The sequence below is a fragment of the Peromyscus californicus genome, unplaced genomic scaffold (assembly GCF_007827085.1).
Source record: "Peromyscus californicus insignis strain IS unplaced genomic scaffold, ASM782708v3 Scaffold_24__1_contigs__length_46423439, whole genome shotgun sequence".
NCBI lineage: Eukaryota > Metazoa > Chordata > Mammalia > Rodentia > Cricetidae > Peromyscus > Peromyscus californicus.
The window spans coordinates 12470859-12490815 of record NW_026294535.1 but is presented as its reverse complement, the minus strand read 5'-3'; the positions used below and the strand labels follow the sequence as shown (position 1 = coordinate 12490815).

At 43.0% G+C, this 19957-nt stretch overlaps 2 protein-coding genes and 1 non-coding gene across 3 annotated transcripts in view; 2 read left to right on the top strand and 1 right to left on the bottom strand.

Annotated features, from left to right (window-relative positions):
• Vezt (vezatin, adherens junctions transmembrane protein) overlaps nucleotides 1-5946 on the top strand; it is a 117982-nt gene extending 112036 nt beyond the window's left edge. Inside the window, exon 12 of the mRNA XM_052753143.1 lies at nucleotides 5818-5946. Coding sequence (XP_052609103.1) covers nucleotides 5818-5852 — 35 coding nt within the window. The 3' untranslated portion in view covers nucleotides 5853-5946. The remainder of the gene's footprint in view (nucleotides 1-5817) is intronic.
• LOC128119694 (uncharacterized) overlaps nucleotides 1-19957 on the bottom strand; it is a 61510-nt gene that overhangs the window by 36036 nt on the left and 5517 nt on the right. The window contains exons 2-4 of the mRNA XM_052753149.1: nucleotides 7163-7283; nucleotides 4663-4791; nucleotides 3921-4022 (exon numbers count right to left, since the gene is read on the bottom strand). Coding sequence (XP_052609109.1) covers nucleotides 3921-4022; nucleotides 4663-4791; nucleotides 7163-7270 — 339 coding nt within the window. The 5' untranslated portion in view covers nucleotides 7271-7283. The remainder of the gene's footprint in view (nucleotides 1-3920; nucleotides 4023-4662; nucleotides 4792-7162; nucleotides 7284-19957) is intronic.
• Trnaa-agc (transfer RNA alanine (anticodon AGC)) lies at nucleotides 15131-15204 on the top strand. The gene has a single exon. It is a non-coding gene; the product is annotated as a tRNA-Ala (tRNA).

The following is a 19957-nucleotide window of genomic DNA, read 5'->3' as shown; positions in this document are numbered from 1 at the left end:
AGCCAGGCATTGTGGCTCACACCTTTAATCCCAGCACTCGGGAGGCAGAGGCAGCCTGATCTCTGTGAGTTCAAGGTCAGTCTAGTCTACAGAGAGTTCTAGGACAGCCAAGGCTACACAAAGAAATCTTGTCTAGAAAAACTAAAAAAGAAAACCTTAGATATCCCACCTTGAGTTTTCCATTTATGTTGAACACATTGATATAGACTTGTGACAATTAATTTTAAAAGTTTTAGATAAAGCGACTAAGTTCAAACATAATTGAAATATGTGAGAGAACTTGAGAATCCCTTAATTTAATTTATGTGCTATGTAAATGTTAAGAACCTGAGAATATTTTGCTTGCTATGGTTATAAATATGCATTTGAAGTACTTAAATAAAAATAAACTTTAAAACTATAAATATACTTCAAAATATGTAAAATTTTGTTCATTAAATTGTATGGGAGTCTAATTATCAAGTATAATCAGCTCAATTTGAGTCAATCAATGAGAAGACAGAAACAATGGTTATCTTAGTGGATATTATTAGTGGAATAAGTATATTTTAAATGGCCTTTTTTTTGAAACAGAGTTTCTCTGTGTAGCTTTGGCTGTCCTTTGTAGACCAGTCTGGCCTCAAACTCACAGAGATCCACCTGCCTCTGCCTCCCAAGTGCTGGGATTAAAGGCGTGTTCCACCACTGCCTAGCACCCTGAAATGTTTTAACAAATTTTTAGAAATTGTTTTGAGATTGAGTCTCTCAGCTAGAGATTGCTCTCTCATAACATTTCTGTTCCAGCCTCTCACGTGCCAGAATTAAAGCCATGAACCACAACCCCTGGCAAAAACTGGGTTTTTAATGGGTAGCTCTAAAATATTAATTTTAAACTCAAATCAAATACTGTTTTTCTAGACACAAAAACCTCTTGGAACTGAAAAAAAAACCCCTCATACCGGCAGCTTCAAATCTTTTCTTTCATCCCCTCACTTCTCTTTACTGAGATGGTTAATATAACATCAGTGAATTTCTTCAGAAGTCTCCCTCCCTCCCTCCATCCATCCACCATTAATCTGTTCACTCTTCCCTCCCTCCCTCCATCTATTCATCTATTCACTCTTCCCTCCCTCCATCTGTTCATCTATTCACTCTTCCCTCCCTCCATCTGTTCATCTATTCACTCTTCCCTCCCTCCATCCATCCACCCATTCACTATTTACTCTTCCTTCCCTCCTTCCCTCCCTCCCTCCCTCCATCCATCCACCCATTCATCTATTCACTCTTACCTCCCTCCCTCCATCCACCCATTCACTATTCACTCTTCCCTCCCTCCCTCCACCCACCCATTCATCTGTTCACTCTTCCCTCTCTCCATCCATTCATTCATCTATTCACTCTTCCCACCCTCCCTCCATCCATTCATCTGTTCACTCTTCCCTCCCTCCATCCATTCATCTGTTCACTCTTCCCTCCCTCCATCCATTCATCTGTTCACTCTTCCCTCCCTCCATCCATCCATTCATCTGTTCACTCTTCCCTCCCTCCATCCATCCATTCATCTGTTCACTCTTCCCTCCCTCCACCCACCCATTCATCTGTTCACTCTTCCCTCTCTCCATCCATCCATTCATCTGTTCACTCTTCCCTCTCTCCACCCACCCATTCATCTGTTCACTCTTCCCTCCCTCCATCCATCCATTCATCTGTTCACTCTTCCCTCCCTCCATCCATCCATTCATCTGTTCACTCTTCCCTCTCTCCATCCATCCATTCATCTGTTCACTCTTCCCTCTCTCCCCCTCTTTTAGAAGCCTTTTTTTTTTTACTTTTTTTGAGATTATAATTAATTTCTCCCTTCCCTTTCCTCTCTCCAAACCCTCCACAGCATAGGTTGATGGAAAATTCTCTCAGACTTGCTAAAAACACAACTTGCTAGCAAAGACACTGAATGGAATTGACAACATGTGATAGGCCTGAGCACCATGTGTGGGAAATAAACTTTGGGAAAGGCAGAGGCAAATGAGAGAGTGTGGTTTTCTTCTTTTTCAAAGGATCAGTAGGCACAAGTTAAAAAGCCCAGAGAAGTAACACATGAACACCAAAAATTCCCAAACACATGTCTGTCCACAGGCACACAGACTGGGTAGGAACTGTCTCTGTGATTCATACAGTTAACACCTTGAACAGGATAAGTGTGCTTGAAAAAGCGTGATGCCTGGGAATCTAATTCAGTGGTGCATCGCCTGCCTAGCATGTGCCAGGCTCCGGATTGCCAGCACTGCAAAAATATGAAAGAATGAACGAAAGAAAAAAAAACAAAGAGGAAAATCTGCCATTCCTGTACCTGAACCACCACAAAGAGCAAGTCTCTCGTTGGTGTCGGCCGATATGGAGCAAAATGCCGTCCTTCGCTCTGGTGCTGCTGATGTGTGCAGCTAGCGTGTGAACTTCCTCTCTTTGCTCGACAAGTCACTGAATCTGTGCTCTTACTAGAATTCTTTTTAGGCATGACAACTTTTTTTTGTTGTAATTTATATTCAATACACAAGATCCTTTAAGGTGACCATTGGATGGATTTGGGCCCCGTGAAGGTACACTCTCTAGTCAAGATGTAGGATCAAATTTTCCTCTTCCTCTTTGTGAGCATTCCCCACTCTGCCCAGAGGTCTTTTCTAGGGTCCCACACAATTGGAATCGCACCTTGTTTACTCTTCCATGTCTGACTTTTCTTGCTTAGCTGGACGTTTCGGATATTCATCCTGTGGCTATCTCTGTACAACCCAACCTCTCCTCCAACTCGCCATACTCCAGCGTTCGCCTCTGAAGTGCTGGGATTACGGGAGGAAGCCACCATGCCTGGAGGACGTCATTTGTTTCAGCACCTCAGAAGCCCTTCTTACCAGGGCTTCTGTACTAAAAAGTGATCATGTCTTTTTATCTAGTCACCAACTGATGGGCAGTAGTACAGGATTCTGTACTAATAGTACTAACATTCACAAAGATCTCTTTCTTTCTTATTTTTAAAATTAACATATTCATTTGATGCTGGAGAGACAGCTCAGCAGTTCGAACACTTGCTACTCTTGCTGAGGACCCATGTTTGGTTCCCAGGAACCACATCTACACGGAGGCTCACAACTGTCTATTGTAACTCTAGTTCTGAGGGATTCAATACCTTCTTCTTGCCTCCACAGGCACCAAGCACACACATTGTGCGTGTGTGTGTGTGTGTGTGTGTGTGTGTGTGTGTGTGTGTGTGCATGCATGTAAGCAAATCTTATAAGTAATATATTCAATATGAAATATTAGATATGCATCCTTTCAGTCTTTTAAAATAGATATGTAAGACTTTTTTCATGGAAATGAATATGCTGCATTATCAGGACTTTACTTCCCCCAAAGTTTAAAATTCTATGAGTATGAAAGGGCCTTAGATTCTAAGGCCCTACCTATGAGAAAGAAGCAACTATTAGCATGCTTCAGTTCATTCATAAATAAACACCATTCCCAGTTTCAGTTCATTCATAAATAAAATGAACATCATTCCTAGCTTCAGTTCATTCATAAATAAAATGATCATCACTCTTCGTCATGATTTATATTAACCAGAAGCTTACCCACCCAAGCTTCTTTGGCAACTTGAACACAACCCAGCTGTAGGTGGGAGGAGCTACAGATGCCTGGGCCAATCAGAAAGCATGAACGCTGTACCAATCAGAAAGCAGGAACCCTGGACCAATCAGAAACCATGAACCCTGGGCCAATCAGAAAGCATGAACTGACTGTTCCCCATCTGAGACAGAGACCATCAAAGACTCACTGGCTTTCTCAAACAACCCGAGTCTATGTTGGAACTGAAAGTAACTAGAATAGTGTGAAAAATAAAAGCCATCCCCACCTCAGCCGCCAGATGGGAATAGTGAATACTTGGCACTCACATCTTTGTTCTGGGCCATGAACTTCAGCAGCCTGCACTTCGTTTTGTAGGTCGCCAACATTTCCTTAGCATCTCGGGTAGAGGGGTGGATATCAGGGAACATCTGGGAGAGGGTAAAGCTTTATTCAGAAGTCATAGCTAATGAAACCCAGGGAAGCAAGATAGCTTGGCATAAAGGCATTCACGGTTATAAAGAAATTCATACAAATCCAGGGTGTTCAACATGTTTGTAGCAATTCTACAAAGTAAAAAGTAACTTATATACATGTTCATATGCTTTCTTTAATAACTGTACCATTCACATAAATACACTCCAGATTTTTCAAGTTTCTGAAGTTTGATCAAAATCCAGCCAAGCTCAAGACTTAGCTGCATGAAAACAGAAACATATTTTCCTTTTCAGGCAAAGTCTCCTTAATGCATCTGAGGTTGGTCTCACTGTGCAGATCAGGCTGTCCTGGAACCCATAATCTTCCTGCCTCAGCCTCCTGAGTACTGAATTTAAAAGGCACACCCCACTAAATCTGGTTAAATGTCTAAGACAGTGGCTCTCAGCCTTCCTAATGCTGGGACCCTTTAATATAGTTCCTCATGCTGTGGTGACCCCCAGTCATAAAATTATTCTTATTGCCACTTCATAACTGTCATTTTGCTACTGTTATGGATTATAATGCAAATGTCTAATATGCGACCCACAGGTTGAGAACCCGTTGTCTAAGGTGACTAAGAGACCTCTGGCCCACCTTATTAGGTAAACGTGGAGGCTTGTGTTTCACAGGCGCCAGTGACAGCTTCAGGCTTTGTGGATGCCGTTTGTACATCAAGGTGATGGCGAAGCGCCCCGAAATAGTCACAGTGATATATTGATTTACCTGGAAGCAACAGAAAGGGGATCGTTTGGGGGCATAGAATCTCCTTTTACAAGTCAAGTGCAAGTTGAGGAAATGAGGAACAGGCATTCACAGGCAGCTTCCACCTACATGTCAGAAACTTAAGAGTCGGGTTTGGGGGTTTTGTGTTGCTCACTTACGGAAAGAGGGTGAATGGGCAGAAATTATTTTGCAAGGCATGCAGTCGTATCTTAAAAGAAGATGGGGTCCACTTTAGATTGAGAAAATCCTATGTCAATTGGGTCCTTCTGAGGTCTCATTCTGCCTCAGGACATAGCAGCCTCTCCCTGCATGATATGCTTGGTAGATGCCCTTTAGCGCCAAGAAATGCCATTAATGATTGCCAAGGATTTGCACATTTTAGAAGCCTTAATGTTGCTGTTAAAGTGGGAGGGGTTTTTAATAAAGGATAAGAATGGGAAAGCAGCGATTACAAAATGATTGTGGGGTTAAGAATGAAGCTCAGGCCGGGCGGTGGTGGCGCATGCCTTTAATCCCAGCACTCGGGAGGCAGAGGCAGGCGGATCTCTGTGAGTTCGAGGCCAGCCTGGTCTCCAAAGCGAGTTCCAGGAAAGGCGCAAAGCTACACAGAGAAACCCTGTCTCGAAAACAAACAAACAAAAAAACAAACAAACAAACAAAAAGAATGAAGCTCAGTAGAGTGTGCTGGTCAGCACACACACACACACACACACACACACACACACACACACACACATGCGCGCGCGCACACACACGCATGCACACACGTGCACACACACGCGCACGCACACACACTCTGTGGATACAGCATCCTAATGAAGTCTGTAAGGACTCTTGCTTGAGGTACAAGTTGCCCTCATCCGCTCTCTGAAGGCACCAGCTGAGGTAATCCAAAATAAATAATCTCTCTGACTGTTTTTGTAGGCAAAAGATGAGGAGATCCTGATGTCGGAATGTCAAGAAATTCACACACGGGATCTTGCCTGGTAGTTTCTTGATGTTCTCTTTGCTTCCCTATCCCTCCAGACACGGACATCACTTCTTTAAGATGTACCATCTGAAGAGGGGATACGGGGCGTGCGATTTTGTAAGTCGTGTGGAAAGACAGAAACATTACTTCCCATGCAGATGTTCACAATGGGGCTATTCATAGGAAATGCGAGGTAAGCCACAGGTGTGAACCAGGGAGTGACTGTTTTTTTAATTGCTAGTAGACATGTTAAAAAGAGTAGAATGTGCCGGGCGGTGGTGGCGCACGCCTTTAATCCCAGCACTCGGGAGGCAGAGCCAGGCGGATCTCTGTGAGTTCGAGGCCAGCCTGGGCTACCAAGTGAGTTCCAGGAAAAGGCGCAAAGCTAAACAGAGAAACCCTGTCTCGAAAAACCAAAAAAAAAAAAAAAAAAAAAGAGTAGAATGCAAGAGGGGTTACTTTGAGAACATAGTTTATAATAAACATCTCCACGTGTGGTGGTCAGAGACTGACCTTCAGGATTGGCTCTTTTCCACCTTCTACCAAGTAGGTCCTGAGTTGTCAACTCTGGTCATCAGCCTTGGCAACAGGCATCTCTAGCTACTGAGGCATTTCCCTGGTTGGTCCATAAACTTACTAAGACACCTTCCTTGCATTCTCTTTTTCTGTGAAGTCTTGGAAATCTGACGTGTGGACTTGCAAACTATTTTGAGGTTCAAGAATCAAAAGTGGCGTTGTGGCTACCTGGACATCACAGTTCTCTACAAATGTACCCTGACAGTTACCTGTGCAGTGTACCACCTAAACAACCAGACACAGTGGCCCTGTCTTATTGCGGCCTGTTTAGTTTACAAACACACACAAAAGGTAACTTTATGTGACCCTAGGAAGCTGGCACCACAGTCACAGAATGACCACTCAGAAGCACTCAGTGAGTGCTTACAAAGTTTAGATCATTTGTTAACTTTCAAATGGCAGAATACATGCATACAAAGTTCAATTTCTCAGCTTTTCCCCCTTTTTAATTGTAAAATAGTAACTCAGTCTCATGTCCTTGGGTGGCAATAGTCTTCTGGCCTGGAGTCAAACTTGCCCCCTTTTCAGTTATAACAGGGCTCACACAACAATACCAGGCATGCTGGCACATGCTTGTATTCCCGGCACTGGGAGGCAGAGACAGGGTCCCTGAGCATCACCAGCCAGACAATTTATCCTAATTACAATCTATCCTAAGTTGCAGGTCAATGAGAGATCTCATCTCAAAGGAGGTGGATGGTGTTCCTCATGGCCTCTATATTCACGTACACCTGCTCACACATGTGCCCTCTTACACCTATGAGCATACACAAACACACACACACACACACATTTGAAAAAGAATAACAAGTTCCAAAATAATACCCCGATTTCAATTGGATCTTCAATCTTTCCCTTGGAAGGCCACATCCATTCTCGTACGATGTTTCCTTTCTTGCTGATCAGCATGCCTCCATCCTGATTAAACATCATGGCTATGACTTTCCTATGACAAACACAGAGATAGGGCTAATTTAGAACAAGGAAATAAATCTTCACAGATTTATTGATTTAGCTAAGGTGATGGAAGCCACCGAGATGTAGCCTTAAAGAGCAAAAGAACCCTTTTGCTGGGAGACGGTCACTCTACTTCTGCCCCAGTGCTTCTTGGGAGCCAAGAGTACTCAGTTGATTCAGATGACCCATTTAGGATGCGTGTCCTTTTCCATCCATCACTCCCACAAGGGAACAAATATGAACTGTGCTAGCCTCTATCATATCATGTTATGGTGATATTTTATTTGTACTGAAATGTGATTTTATTTGTATGTTAATAAATAAAGTTGCCTGGGGGTCAGAGCTAATAGCAAGCCATAGCAGAAACTGGGCGGTGGTGGCATACACCTTTAATCCTGATCACATGACAGGCAGATCTCTGTGTGTTCAAGGATACAGCCAGCATGGAGACACACGCCTTTAATCTCATTACCAACCATAGAGACCTGGCGGTCTGTATAGACAGGCAGTGACAAGGAGGTCATGTGGTTGGGTTTACAACCAATAAGAAGGCAGAACAGAAAGTCAATAAAAAGACAGACACATAGGAAGTAGGCCTCTTTCTGAGGGGAAGGACGGCAGCAGCAGGAAGGGTAAGAAGGCAGTTTTAAGTCTCAGCTCTTAGCTACTGCTCTGACCTCTTGGGCTTTTAACTCTGCATTTGGTTCTGTTTCTTATTTAATAAGACCATGTGACCACGATTCTTTGACTATGGCTGACTGAATCGGACATGGGCATCTGACCCCAAAGATTCACAGATGCATTCAGGGGTAAGGAAAACAAAACCAGAAAACTAGTGTGACTAGCGTGGATTCTGGAGCGATGGGCAGCCTTGGGCCAGATGTGCTGGAATCCCAAGCTATCCTAACTCCACCTTCAAGAACAATGAGACATCAAAGCTTTTTAACAACAAATCGCGCACGTGATTAGATGGGCGGGTGCAAGGCAGGTCTACACTGGCAGGCTTAGAAGGTCGGACTTGTTCAATGATTCAGGAGAGATGATGATAATAGCTTGGACTAGGATATAGGTGAGAGAGAGAGAGACATGGGCATGGATTCAAGAGCTCTCTAGAACAGTGGTTCTCAGCCTTCCTAATGCTGCGACCCTTTAATACAGCTCCTCATGCGGTGCTGACCCCCAACCATAAAATTATTTTCGTTGCTACTTCATAACTGTAACTTTGCTACTGTTGTGAATCGTAGTGTAAATATCTGATATGCATGATATCTGATATGTGACCCCTGGTAAAAGGTCATTCGACCCCCAAAGGGGTCATGACCGCTGACCTAAGGGCTGCTGACAAGGCTCAGCAGACAAATGTGTTTGTTGTGTAAGCCTGATTAAGTGAGTTAGATTCCCAGAACCCACATAAAGGTGGAAGGAGAAAAACCCCTCCACAAAATTGTCCTCTGACCTCCACATGTGTACCACGGCACATGTGTGTCCCCCATCATCCACACACAAAATAGTAAATAAAAATTTAACATACAATAATAATAATACATATATACGAATACCAATATACTGCCAACACCCCCATCATAATGGGTTTTCTCACTGAGAAGTAGTCAACAGTAAATGCTGAGAGCTACAGCAACCTCTAGAGCAAGCATTTGCAATATGAAGGTATTAGGGAATATTATTTTAAGGTGTGTTACTTTTGTTTATGTTGCATTTGTTTAACTCTGTGAAGCTGTGTTACTGTGCCTGTCTAAAAGACCTGGTAATCTAATAAAGAACTGAACAGCCAATAGCAAAGCAGGAGAAAGGATAGGCAGGGCTGGCAGGCAGAGAGAATATATAGAAGGAGAAAACTGGGGGGAGAGAGAAGAAAAGAGATGGAGGAGTAAGAAAAGGAAGGAGCCAGAGAAGGAGGAGGACTCCAGGGGCCAGCCACCCAGCTACACAGCAAGCCATGGAGTAAGAGCAAGATTCACAGAAATAAGAGAACAGGAAAAGCCCAGAGGCAAAATGTAGACAGGATAATTTAAGATAAGGAAAGCTGGTGAGAAACAAGCCAAGCTAGGGCTGGACATTTATAATTAAGAATAAGCCCCTGTGTGTGATTTATTTGGGAGCTGGGTGGCAGCCCCTCAAAAGAGCCCAGAGAGTAAAAACCAATACCATCATGAAGGAACAGTAAAGAATTCATAGGAGGGAGCTAGAGAGATGGTCTCAGGTATTCCATTCTGGGACAGAAAGTACATGAATGCGGTAATGTAAATAGACTTCGGTGTCTGAACTTTGGGAATAGTTGCAGGTGACGGATATGATACCTAAAATAATAGAAGGTGGCCAGTCTAGGTTGGATCAGCATAGCATACAGAGTTAAGAGAATATAAAACTATCTGGGCCAGCACCAGGCGGGAGAAAATAACCAAGCCTTACAAGTTTTCATCAATACCCTTGGGTGGCAAACTAATGCTCATCCATCTGTTATGTGTTTGCACATCTCAAGGTAATGGGAAACGATTGATCAAAATAGAACCAAAGGTGGAAAGACCCAAAGGAGAGAGACATTTCTCTCATAGCTGATTGGGAAAAAAATAAAGGCAAAATCGTACACTGTCTCAAGAGAACACGTGTCTCTTTCTCCATGCTCTGAAGGTAGATGTGGCCACGTGCCTTGCCCTATTTGATCAGCAGCTTGAAAGCACTCAGTGGGGCTCTCCTTCATTCTTGCCGCTTGGCAACCCAGCCATCACATGAAGCAGCTTGAACTGGCCTGCAAGATGCACAGCCAGGTTGCCTCCAAGCTCCGGCAGACAGCCAGATACGTAAGTCATCTAGCTTCCAAGGCCAGGCTCATAATTCCAGTGTCACCATTACCATGACTCACGGTGACTCATCTAGTGTGGACTCAGCTCTCGCCCTTCCTTCTCTCAACCTATTAAGGGTTGGAAAGGGTGGGGGAGAGCCCTGGATTAAAGGCTAAAAACTTTCGATGCTCTTCTGTAACTATGTGGACTTGGAAAAGTTATTCATCTTGCATAAGCCTTGGTTCTCTTTGATGAGAATTATGCTTAAATCATAGGTTTCCTGGGAAAATTAAATAAAATCTAGAATGCTCTTTCTAGTTAACCCACTCCCCCCAACACACACACACACACACACACACACACACACACACACACACACACACACACACACACACAGCAATACTTGGAAATTCTGGCCTGGTGGCACAAACTGGTAATTCTAACACTTAAGTTGAAGCTGGGGGCTGGAGAGATGGCTCAGAGGTTAAGAGCACTGACTGCTCTTCCAGAGGTCCTGAGTTCAATTCCCAGCACCCACATGGTGGCTCACAACCATCTATAATGAGATCTGGCGCCTTCTTCTGTATACATAATAAATAAATAAATCTTTTAAAAAAAAAGTTGAAGCTGGAGGTTCACAAAGTTTGAAGACAACCTGGCCCTATACAAAGAGTTTGAGATCAGCCCCCGTTACATAGTGAGACCCTTCCTCAAAAAAAAAAAAAAAAAAAAAAACAACCCACCGCCAACAACTCTCAAAAAATCCAGTGAAATACATTTATTCTTGGAGAAGCAATTATTACTTCTCTGTTCTTTCTACAGTGTCCTGGAACGAGATGTTCAATTAAAATGCCAGAAAATTGCATCATGCTTCCTAATCTTTCCTTCCCAACTTTTAAACTAGCATTGTTGAGAGGCGGAACGACCTTTTGAAAGAGCTTCCTCAGCCTTTGAAATGACTCCAGGTCCCGTGCCCTTCAATTCATCTCAGCATCAAAGCTGGGACAGGCCCTTCCACACCGAGGGCGGGTGTTTAGTGTGACGCGCGCAGCCACTTTGTGAGCCTGTTAATCCGTCTCCTTCTAGGTATTTGTGTCTTCAGAATCGAGCCTTAGTCTTCTGCGTCTTTAGGGTTTTTTTTTGCTGACCTGTCTTGTCTTCGCTGGCGAGCTGGCAGCTGACTTGGCTCACGGAAACAACCTGGAAGGGAAGCTGTGTAAAGGGGCTTCACCGGAAGTGCGGTCAGCGTGCAGGAAGTGCTGAATGCAGGCGAAGCCCAGGAATGCACATTTACAACCTTGCTAAGGAAGGAAGGCTCTTGCGCCCATGGCTTGATTCTCAGTTCGCATCATGCTTCCTAATCGTTCCTTCCAAACTCTTTTTTTTAAAGATTTATTTATTATGTATACAGTGTCCTGCCTGCATGTATGCCCGCTGACAGAAGAGGGCACCAGATCTCATTCCAGATGGTTGTGAGCCACCATGTGGATGCTGGGAATTGAACTCAGGGCCTCTGGAAGAGCAGCCGGTGCTCTTAACCTCTGAGCCATCTCTCCAGCCCTCTTCCAAACTTTTTTTAAGAGATGAAACTACCATCATCTGGAAGCTAGGAGAATTAAAAAATATAGGGGATGGGAAGATGTGTGATTGGAGCTAATATGAAATGTGAACTCCAGCAAAGGTGGAGGTCAAAGCAATCCCCAGGGTGCCTTGCTTCATCGGGAGGTGGCCTTATGAGTCAATTGTGATGCTGGTTTCTTCCTAGAACTCTAACAGCCAGGAAACATTCTCCTAAATCCACATCCAAACTTGTTGTGTTGCTCTGTCTGCCTGTCTGTTTGTCTGTCTGTCTATCTATCTATGCAGCACTTTGTTACTAGTTTTCCATCTAAGGTGGAAACATCTAACTGTGTCACTAACTGAACTTGAGTGTGTGGAAAAGCAGCAGGTACAAGTATGTGGAAAAATAACACTCCACAGAGACACAGCAGTTATAGTGAGTCGAGTACTAGCTTCCTCCAACTCAAGTCCCCTGAGCCTCAGGATGTGACCTTATTTGAAAAATGGGTCCTTTGCAAATGTAATCAGTTAAGAGCCTCAGGAGGAAATCATCCTGGGTTTATAGTGGGTGCTGAAGCTAATCCTGATGTCCGTGAATGAAGAGGAGCTGGGCACAGAGAAAGAGAGAAACAGAGGAACAGAGAAGGAAGGAAAGGCCCAGCCAAGAAATCTGTGGGTGCCCAACAGACAGAAAAGAAACAGGTGTGGGAGAGAATCTCTCCTGGAGCCCAGTGCTTTCATCTGTCTTCCAGCCCCTGGATCTGGGAGAGAACACATTTCTGCTGTCTTAGACAGCAGCTTATGGTGACTTTCAAGATAGCCTAGGAAATGAATATAGTCAGCATTCACAGCCAGTACCGTTGAGACCCGTAGTTCCTGCCGCCTGCTTTTGGTTTATTCCAAATTCTGACACCCCCCTCCCCAACTCCCCAGCCTGCATTTGACCTTATCCTGACCCTCGATGATATTTAATACCATTCCTTGCCCTATTTCCTTTCTGAGCCTGGGGAGGAATTGGGGTTGGATGAAGCTGGGAGACATGGTATAAAATCAGGAGGACCAAGTTTGGGTCATATTCATAGCACCAGGATAAAGCCAGGCATTGTATGAGCCAACCTGAGCAGACATCACTCAGTAGTTATTTTTAGGAGCCAAAGTCCGACAGTTTAAAGACAAGCTCTGTGACAGAGATGGCTAAAGAGTCTACCTTGGCCTGTTCAGAAGAACAGTGGGCCCCGAATATGTCTTTTTCAAGAATTCATAAAGAGGCTGGGTGGTGGTGGCACACGCCTTTAATCCCAGCCCTTGGGAGGCAGAGGCAGGTGGATCTCTGTGAGTTTGAGGCTAGCCTGGTCTACAGAGTAAGATCCAGGACAGGCTCCAAGTCTACACAGAGAAACCTGTCTCAAAAAACAACAACAACAAAACAAAACAAAAAAAAAAACACCTCATAAATATGCCTTTACATGGAAAGGGGACTTTGCATGTTGTTCTAGCTAAAGACCTCAAGTGGGAAGATTCTGTAGGTGGGTCAATGTTATCACGAAATACTTAAATAAATGATGTAGAAGAGTCAGATCAGAAAAGGAGACAGGATGAGACAAGTGGAGATTGGAATTTGAAGACCTTACCCTGCTGACTTTGACAGTAAAGGAAGGGACCAGGAGCCTGGGAACACAGGCTGCCCACAGAAGCTGGGAAAGGCAGGAGGACAGATTTTCCCTACAGTGTGCTAAAGACATGTGACTTTGTGCCTTGACTATACCCTATCGAGACCCATTTGGAACCTCTCACGTCTACAACTGTAGGGTTATCTGTGATGTCACTACATTTATGGTAATCTGTCACAGCACTCATAAGGAAGTAATACACCATCCTCTCCCCCTGGGCTGCTGGCATCTGCCCCGTGGGAGGGGACTGCTCACTGCTTCCCAGACTTCCTCTGCAGGAAGAACTGAGGAGCACTCCCAGGAACAAGAAAGGCATAGGTCTCCTGCTTGGCCCATTTAATGCACTGGACCATCTCCAGCTTGGCAGACACTTTGACGCCTTGGCGCGTTTCCTAGAACTGTAAAAAAATTCTAAACACCAGTTCTCATGCTCCCGGTGAGAGGTTCTCTCAGTCCTGTACCAGCCTGCACATTGTCAGGTGTGCACATTCTCAGCCTTGGTGTTTCCACTATGCTTGGGGATTCTCAAATCTCCTGTTCCACATACCCTCTGACACTCAGAATCCATACTTTGCAGGCCCTTCTGAGTGTTAATTATCCACCTACCTACTCAGCTCCAAATCCAGCTTAGCTGTCTGTCTGTCTGTCTGTCTATCCATCCATCCATCCATCCATCTAGTCTATGTACCATCTTTCGCTCACTCTTTTTTTGAGGCAGCATCTCCCTATGTAGCTCAACCTGGCTTTGAACTTGGTGATCCTCTTGCCTTAGTCTCCTGGAGGATTACAGGCATGCCTCATCAAGCCCAGCTTTTTTTTTTAACTGCTTTATTGAGGTATGATTGACATTTTTTAAAGGTGCATAATTACTATATACAATTTGATGAGCTTGGAGAGCACTTTATACCTATGAAACTGCCTCACAGGCTGGGCCCTAGATGTACACATCACCTCCATGAGCTAGAGCTCTGTCTTATCCTATCTCCCTTAGAACACACTAAAAGCTTCCATCATTATATGTCTTATTAAGTCTCAGAATCATAGTATTAGATTGGAACAATGGATTTTAAAAGTAATACTTAGGTTTTTCTGGTTATAAAAACATTAAGACAGGTCTGGTGGTAAAGGCCTGTAATCCCACCTGCTCAGGAGGCTGAGACAGGGGACTCATAAACTCAAGGCCTGTTTAAGAATGAGCTCAAAGCCAGAGTGAGAACCTACCTCAAAAACAAAAAGGAAAAAGAGTGGGGTCAGGAGAAAGGTTCAGGGGCAATGCTGTGGAATATTCCTGTACAGTGCGTAAATTATGCTCTGATTGGTTTAATAAAGAAGCTGACTGACCAACAGCAAGGCAGGATAAGGTTAGGCAGAAAAAAACAAGCTAAGGAGGTGAAGAAGAAGGGTGGAGTTGGGGAGATGTGAATGAGCCACCCAAGAAGCAAAATGCCAGAGGACCTGTAAAGCCACAGCCACATGGCAATACGTAGATGAATAGAAATGGGTTAATTTAAATGTAAGAGCTAGTTAGTAATAAGCCTGAGCTATCGGCTGAGCATTTTGTAATTAATATAAGCCTTGTGTGTTTATTTGGGACCAGGTGGTCAGGACAGAAAAGCCCTGCCTCCGTTTACAGGGCAAAGGTGCTTGCCCTGTATGCCTGGCACCCTGAATTTGACCCCAGAACCAATGAAAAGGTGGAAGCAGAGAACAAACCCCACAGTTATTCTCTGACCTCCACATACGTATCATGGCATATATACATCAATAATAATAAAAATAACAACAATAAAAATAAAGAGAGGGGGTTGGGGATTTAGCTCAGTGGTAGAGCGCTTGCCTAGCAAGCACAAGGCCCTGGGTTCGATCCTCAGTTCCCAAACAAACATAAATAAATAAATAAATAAATAAATAAATAAATAAATAAATAAATAAATAAATAAATAAATAGAGCTTTGGGGACATAGCTCAGGGAGAGAGTGTTTGCCTAGTATGCTCCAGGTCCTTGATTCAACCCCCAAGAAACATGGGTCAAAAGAAAGCACTGTATACTGTTATCTGACTATAAACACTGAGTATAGACTATGTGTCCTTCATTTTAACCCACATATAAAGTGATGCATTCCATTTCTGCTTACACACATACATGCTCCAAGTAGTACCACTGTCCACATTCTTGCCCTCCTGAATGCCTGTGCTGCACAGCACAATGAAGGAAGCCTGCAATGTGCTCTCATCTCTGTCTTTAGTCCTTGCCCACGACTTATTCCCACCTCGCTTAGATCTTACACATTACTTATGGCTCCAGAAAAGCATTGTGAGGCCGGAAAGGACAAAGTCTTAGCTTTTGAGATAGACTGGCACACCCCATTTTACCGTCTATGTAAGACGTTTACATTACTGTTCTATAAATCTCTCATGACCCAAGCGATCAACAAATAAAACTCTCTTGAAAGCTTTGAGCTATGAAACAGCAAAGCCACGTCAGCAACAATTTCTCAACTCCAGAGGGACTTCAATGGGGAGCAGGGCCGGGGAGTGTGTAGGACCAGCGAGTCCAGAGACATTTGCAGGGACAAATGTCTGCAGATCATAGCTCTACTTGGCTTTGGGGACTGTCCTCTTAACTAAGGTCCTCTGTTCTGTCTTCCTACTGCCTAGAATACTCTCTCCAGCAGAAAGACCAGCTTCCAGGTGTTTCTGTTCATAAGACCTCTTACCAGAGACATCTCACATCAAACAGCAGAGACTCCCACCCCACACCCCCTGTGGTGCCCCTTATTCTGACCTCTTTTTCTCTCTAACACTTTTGTCTCCCGGATACAGGATATATTTAGTTGTTTCCTTGTCTCCCTGCACTAAAATATAAGAGAAATACTTAGTGCCTGCACATGCCCACATTAGTAGGTGCCCTGGGAAGATTTTTAATCAGTGCATACAAATATACTGTACATAGAGGCAACTTTTTCTTTCAAGAATTCAACTACCTTCCCAGAGGCCTAAGGAGAATGCCATTTTATGAATGAAAACCAAGAAAAGAGAAAATTCTATGCGCTGTAGAGAAGAAGGTATATACTCTTTTGTGTTTGGGTGAAATGTTCTGTAAATATTTTAGGTCAGTTTGGTTTATGGCATCATTTAGGCCCGGCATTTCTCCATTTAGTTTTTTGTCTGAATGACCTGTCTGTTGGTGAGAGTAGGGTATTGAAATGACCCACTATTAATTACCGTATGAGGGTCAATGTGTGATTTAAGCTATAGTAATGTTCCTTTTAACTTGGGCGCCCTTGTGTTTGGGGCATAAATGTTTAGAACTGCAGTATTCTCTTGGTGGATTTTTCCTTTGCTGAGTATAGTGTCCTTGTCTATCTCCTCAGATTCATTTTGGTTTGAATTCTATTACATCAGAATTTAAATGGCTAAACTGGCTTGTTTTTTGGGTCCATTTGCTAAGAATGTTTTTTTCTATCATTTATCCTGAGGTGATGGCTATCCTTGACGTTAAGGAATGTTTCTTGGATGCAGCAGGAGGATGGATCCTGTTTTCAAATCTAATCTGTTAGTCTTTGTCCTTGTATTGAGGGATTGAGAGCTATCAATGAGCAGTGATTGTTGATTCCCATTATTTTGTTGTTTCCTTTTGGGTTTTTTCTCTCTCTCCTCTTTCGATTTGCTGAGATGAGATTATTTATTCCTTCTGTTTTCATGGGTGTAAAGCTAACTTCTTCAGGTTGAAGTATTCTAGCACCTTCTGTAGAGCTGGATTGGTAGACAGTGCTTAAATTCAGGCTTTTGGTGGAACATCTTTCTTTCTCCATTTATTGTGATTGAAAGTTTTGCTGGGTATAATAGTCTAAGATGGCATCTGTGGTCTCTTGGAGTTTGCAGAACATCTGTCCAGGTCTTTCTGACATTTAGGATCTCCATGGAGAAGCCATGTGTTATTATAATGGTCTGCCTTTATATGTGACTTTGTCTTTTTCCCTTGCAGCTTTGAATATCCTTCCTTTGTTCTAACATCTGGTGTTCTGACTATTGCGTGGTGAGAGGACTTTCTTTTCTGGTCCACTTTCTTTTGTCTTCTTTATGCTTCTTGTACCTTGGCAGGCACCTCTTTTAGGTTAGGGAAATTAATTTCTATGATTTTGATACTTCTCAGCACTTCATGGAATTTTCTCCAAAATTGACCACATATTTGAACATGAAGCAAGCCTCAGTAAATACAAGAAAATTGAAACAACAGTGCATGTTTATATATATATATATATATATATATATATATATGTATATATATATATATATGTATATATATATACATATATATATATATATAGGCTGGATATCAACAACAGAATGCTTAGAAACTCATGGAAATTGAACAATTTACTAGTGAATGAAATAAGAAAGAAATTAAGCTGAGTAGTGGTGGCACATGCCTTTAATCCCAGCACTTAGAAGTCAGAAGCAGCCGGGCGGTGGTGGCGCACGCCTTTAATCCCAGCACTCGGGAGGCAGAGCCAGGCGGATCTCTGTGAGTTCGAGGCCAGCCTGGTCTACAGAGTGAGATCCAGGAAAGGCACAAAGCTACACAGAGAAACCCTGTCTCGAAAAACCAAAAAAAAAAAAAAAAAGAAGTCAGAAGCAGGAGGATCTCTGAGTTCGAGGCCAGCCTGCTCTACAGAGCCAGTTCCAGAACAGCCAGAGCTACACAGAGAAACCTTGCCTCAAAAAAAAAAAAAAAAAAAAAAAAAAAAAAAGAAAGGAAAAAAAGAAATTTAAACCTTTTTATATTTGGATGAAAATGAAAACAATATACTCAAACTCATGGGAGACAGTGAAGGTAGTTCTAAGAGGCAAGCTCATATAGCATTAAGTGCCTACATAAAAAAAATTAGTAACTTAATGACACACCTAAAGTCTCTAAAACAAAAAGAAGAAATAATGCCCAAAAAGAGTAGATGGCAAGAAATAATCAAACTCAGGGCTGAAATTAATAAAATAGAAACAGCATCAACAATATACAAAGAATCAATGAAGAAAAGAGTTGGTTCTTTGAGAAAATCTGTTGGTTAAATGACGCTGCTCGTGGCTGGCTGCCGCCTGCCAGCGCAGGAGATAGCTGATTGGAAGAATCAAAAGCCATGGTTTCCTTTTTAGAGCTTTATTGGGAGGAGGGGGAGAGGGGGAGAGAGAGAGAGAACAGACGGAAGGAGAGAAAGAGCGGAAAGAGAAGGGGGAATGGACAGAGGGCCCATCCGCTTTTTAGGCTGGGACGCCGTCGCAGGCTGGTGACATAATTAAGGACAGAATCCTTACAAAATCAGTAAGATTGACAAACACTTATCCAAATTACATAAAAGTTGGAGAGAAAATATCCATATTAACAAAATTATAAATGATAAGGGCCTGGGTGGTGGTGGCCCACACCTTTAGTCCCAGCATGTGGAAGGTAGAGGCTGGTGGATCTCAGTGAGTTTGAGGCCACTGTGGTCTACAGAGTGAGTTCCAGGACAGCCAGGACTGTTACACAGAGAAACCCTGTCTTGAAAAAGAAAAGAAAAGAAATGAAATGAAAAGGGAGGCATAACAATAGACACTGAGGAAATCCAGAGAATCCTAAGAACATACTGAGAATCCTAAGAACATATTTTACTCCACCAATTGGAAAATCTAAAAGAAATGGATACTTTTTTTGATATATACCACCTACCAAAACAAATCAAATCAGATAAGCAATTTAAACAGATCTAGACTCCCTAGTGAAATAGAAGCAGGAAGTAAAAGTCTCCCAACAAAACCCCCCCAGGACCAGATGGTTTTAGCACAAAATTTTACCAGACTTTCAAAGAACAGTTAACGCAAATACCCTCAAATTATTCCTCAAAGCAGAAGCAGAAGGAACATTGCCCACTTTGTTTTGTGAGGCCACAGTTACCCTGATACCCAAACCATATAAATACTCAACAAGGAAAGAAAATTACAGACCAATTTCTCTTATGAACCTAGATGCAAAAATTCTCAATAAAATACTTGCAAACTGAACCCAAAAACACATCAGAAAGATTACTAACCCAAAGATGCATGGATTTTTCAACATATATAAATTGATAAATGTAATCCACCCTATAAATACACTGAAAAACAAAACTCACATGATCATCTCATTAGATGCAGAAAAGGCCTTGCCAAAACCCAACACCCCTTTATAAGGGTCCTCAAGAGAGTAGGGATATATGTGCTTGCTAGTTTTACCTCAACTTGACACAAGCTAGAGTCACTGGAGAGGAGAGAGCCTTAACTGAGAAAATGCCTCAATAAGATCGGGCTACAGGCAAGTCTGTAGGGCATTTTCTTAATTACTGATTGATGGGGGATGGCCCAGCCCATTGTGGGTGATGCCATCACTGGGCTGGTGGTCCTGGGTTCTATAAGAAGGCAGGCTGAGCAAGGCAGGGGCAACAAGCCAGTAAGCAGCACCCCTCCATGACCTCTGCATCAGCTCCTGTCTCTAGGTTCCTGCTCTGTTTGAGTTCCTGTCTTGACTTCCTTTGATGATGAACAGTAATTGGAAGTATAAGCCAAATAAACCCTTTCCTCCCCAGGTTGCTTTGGTCATGGAGATTCATGACAACAAT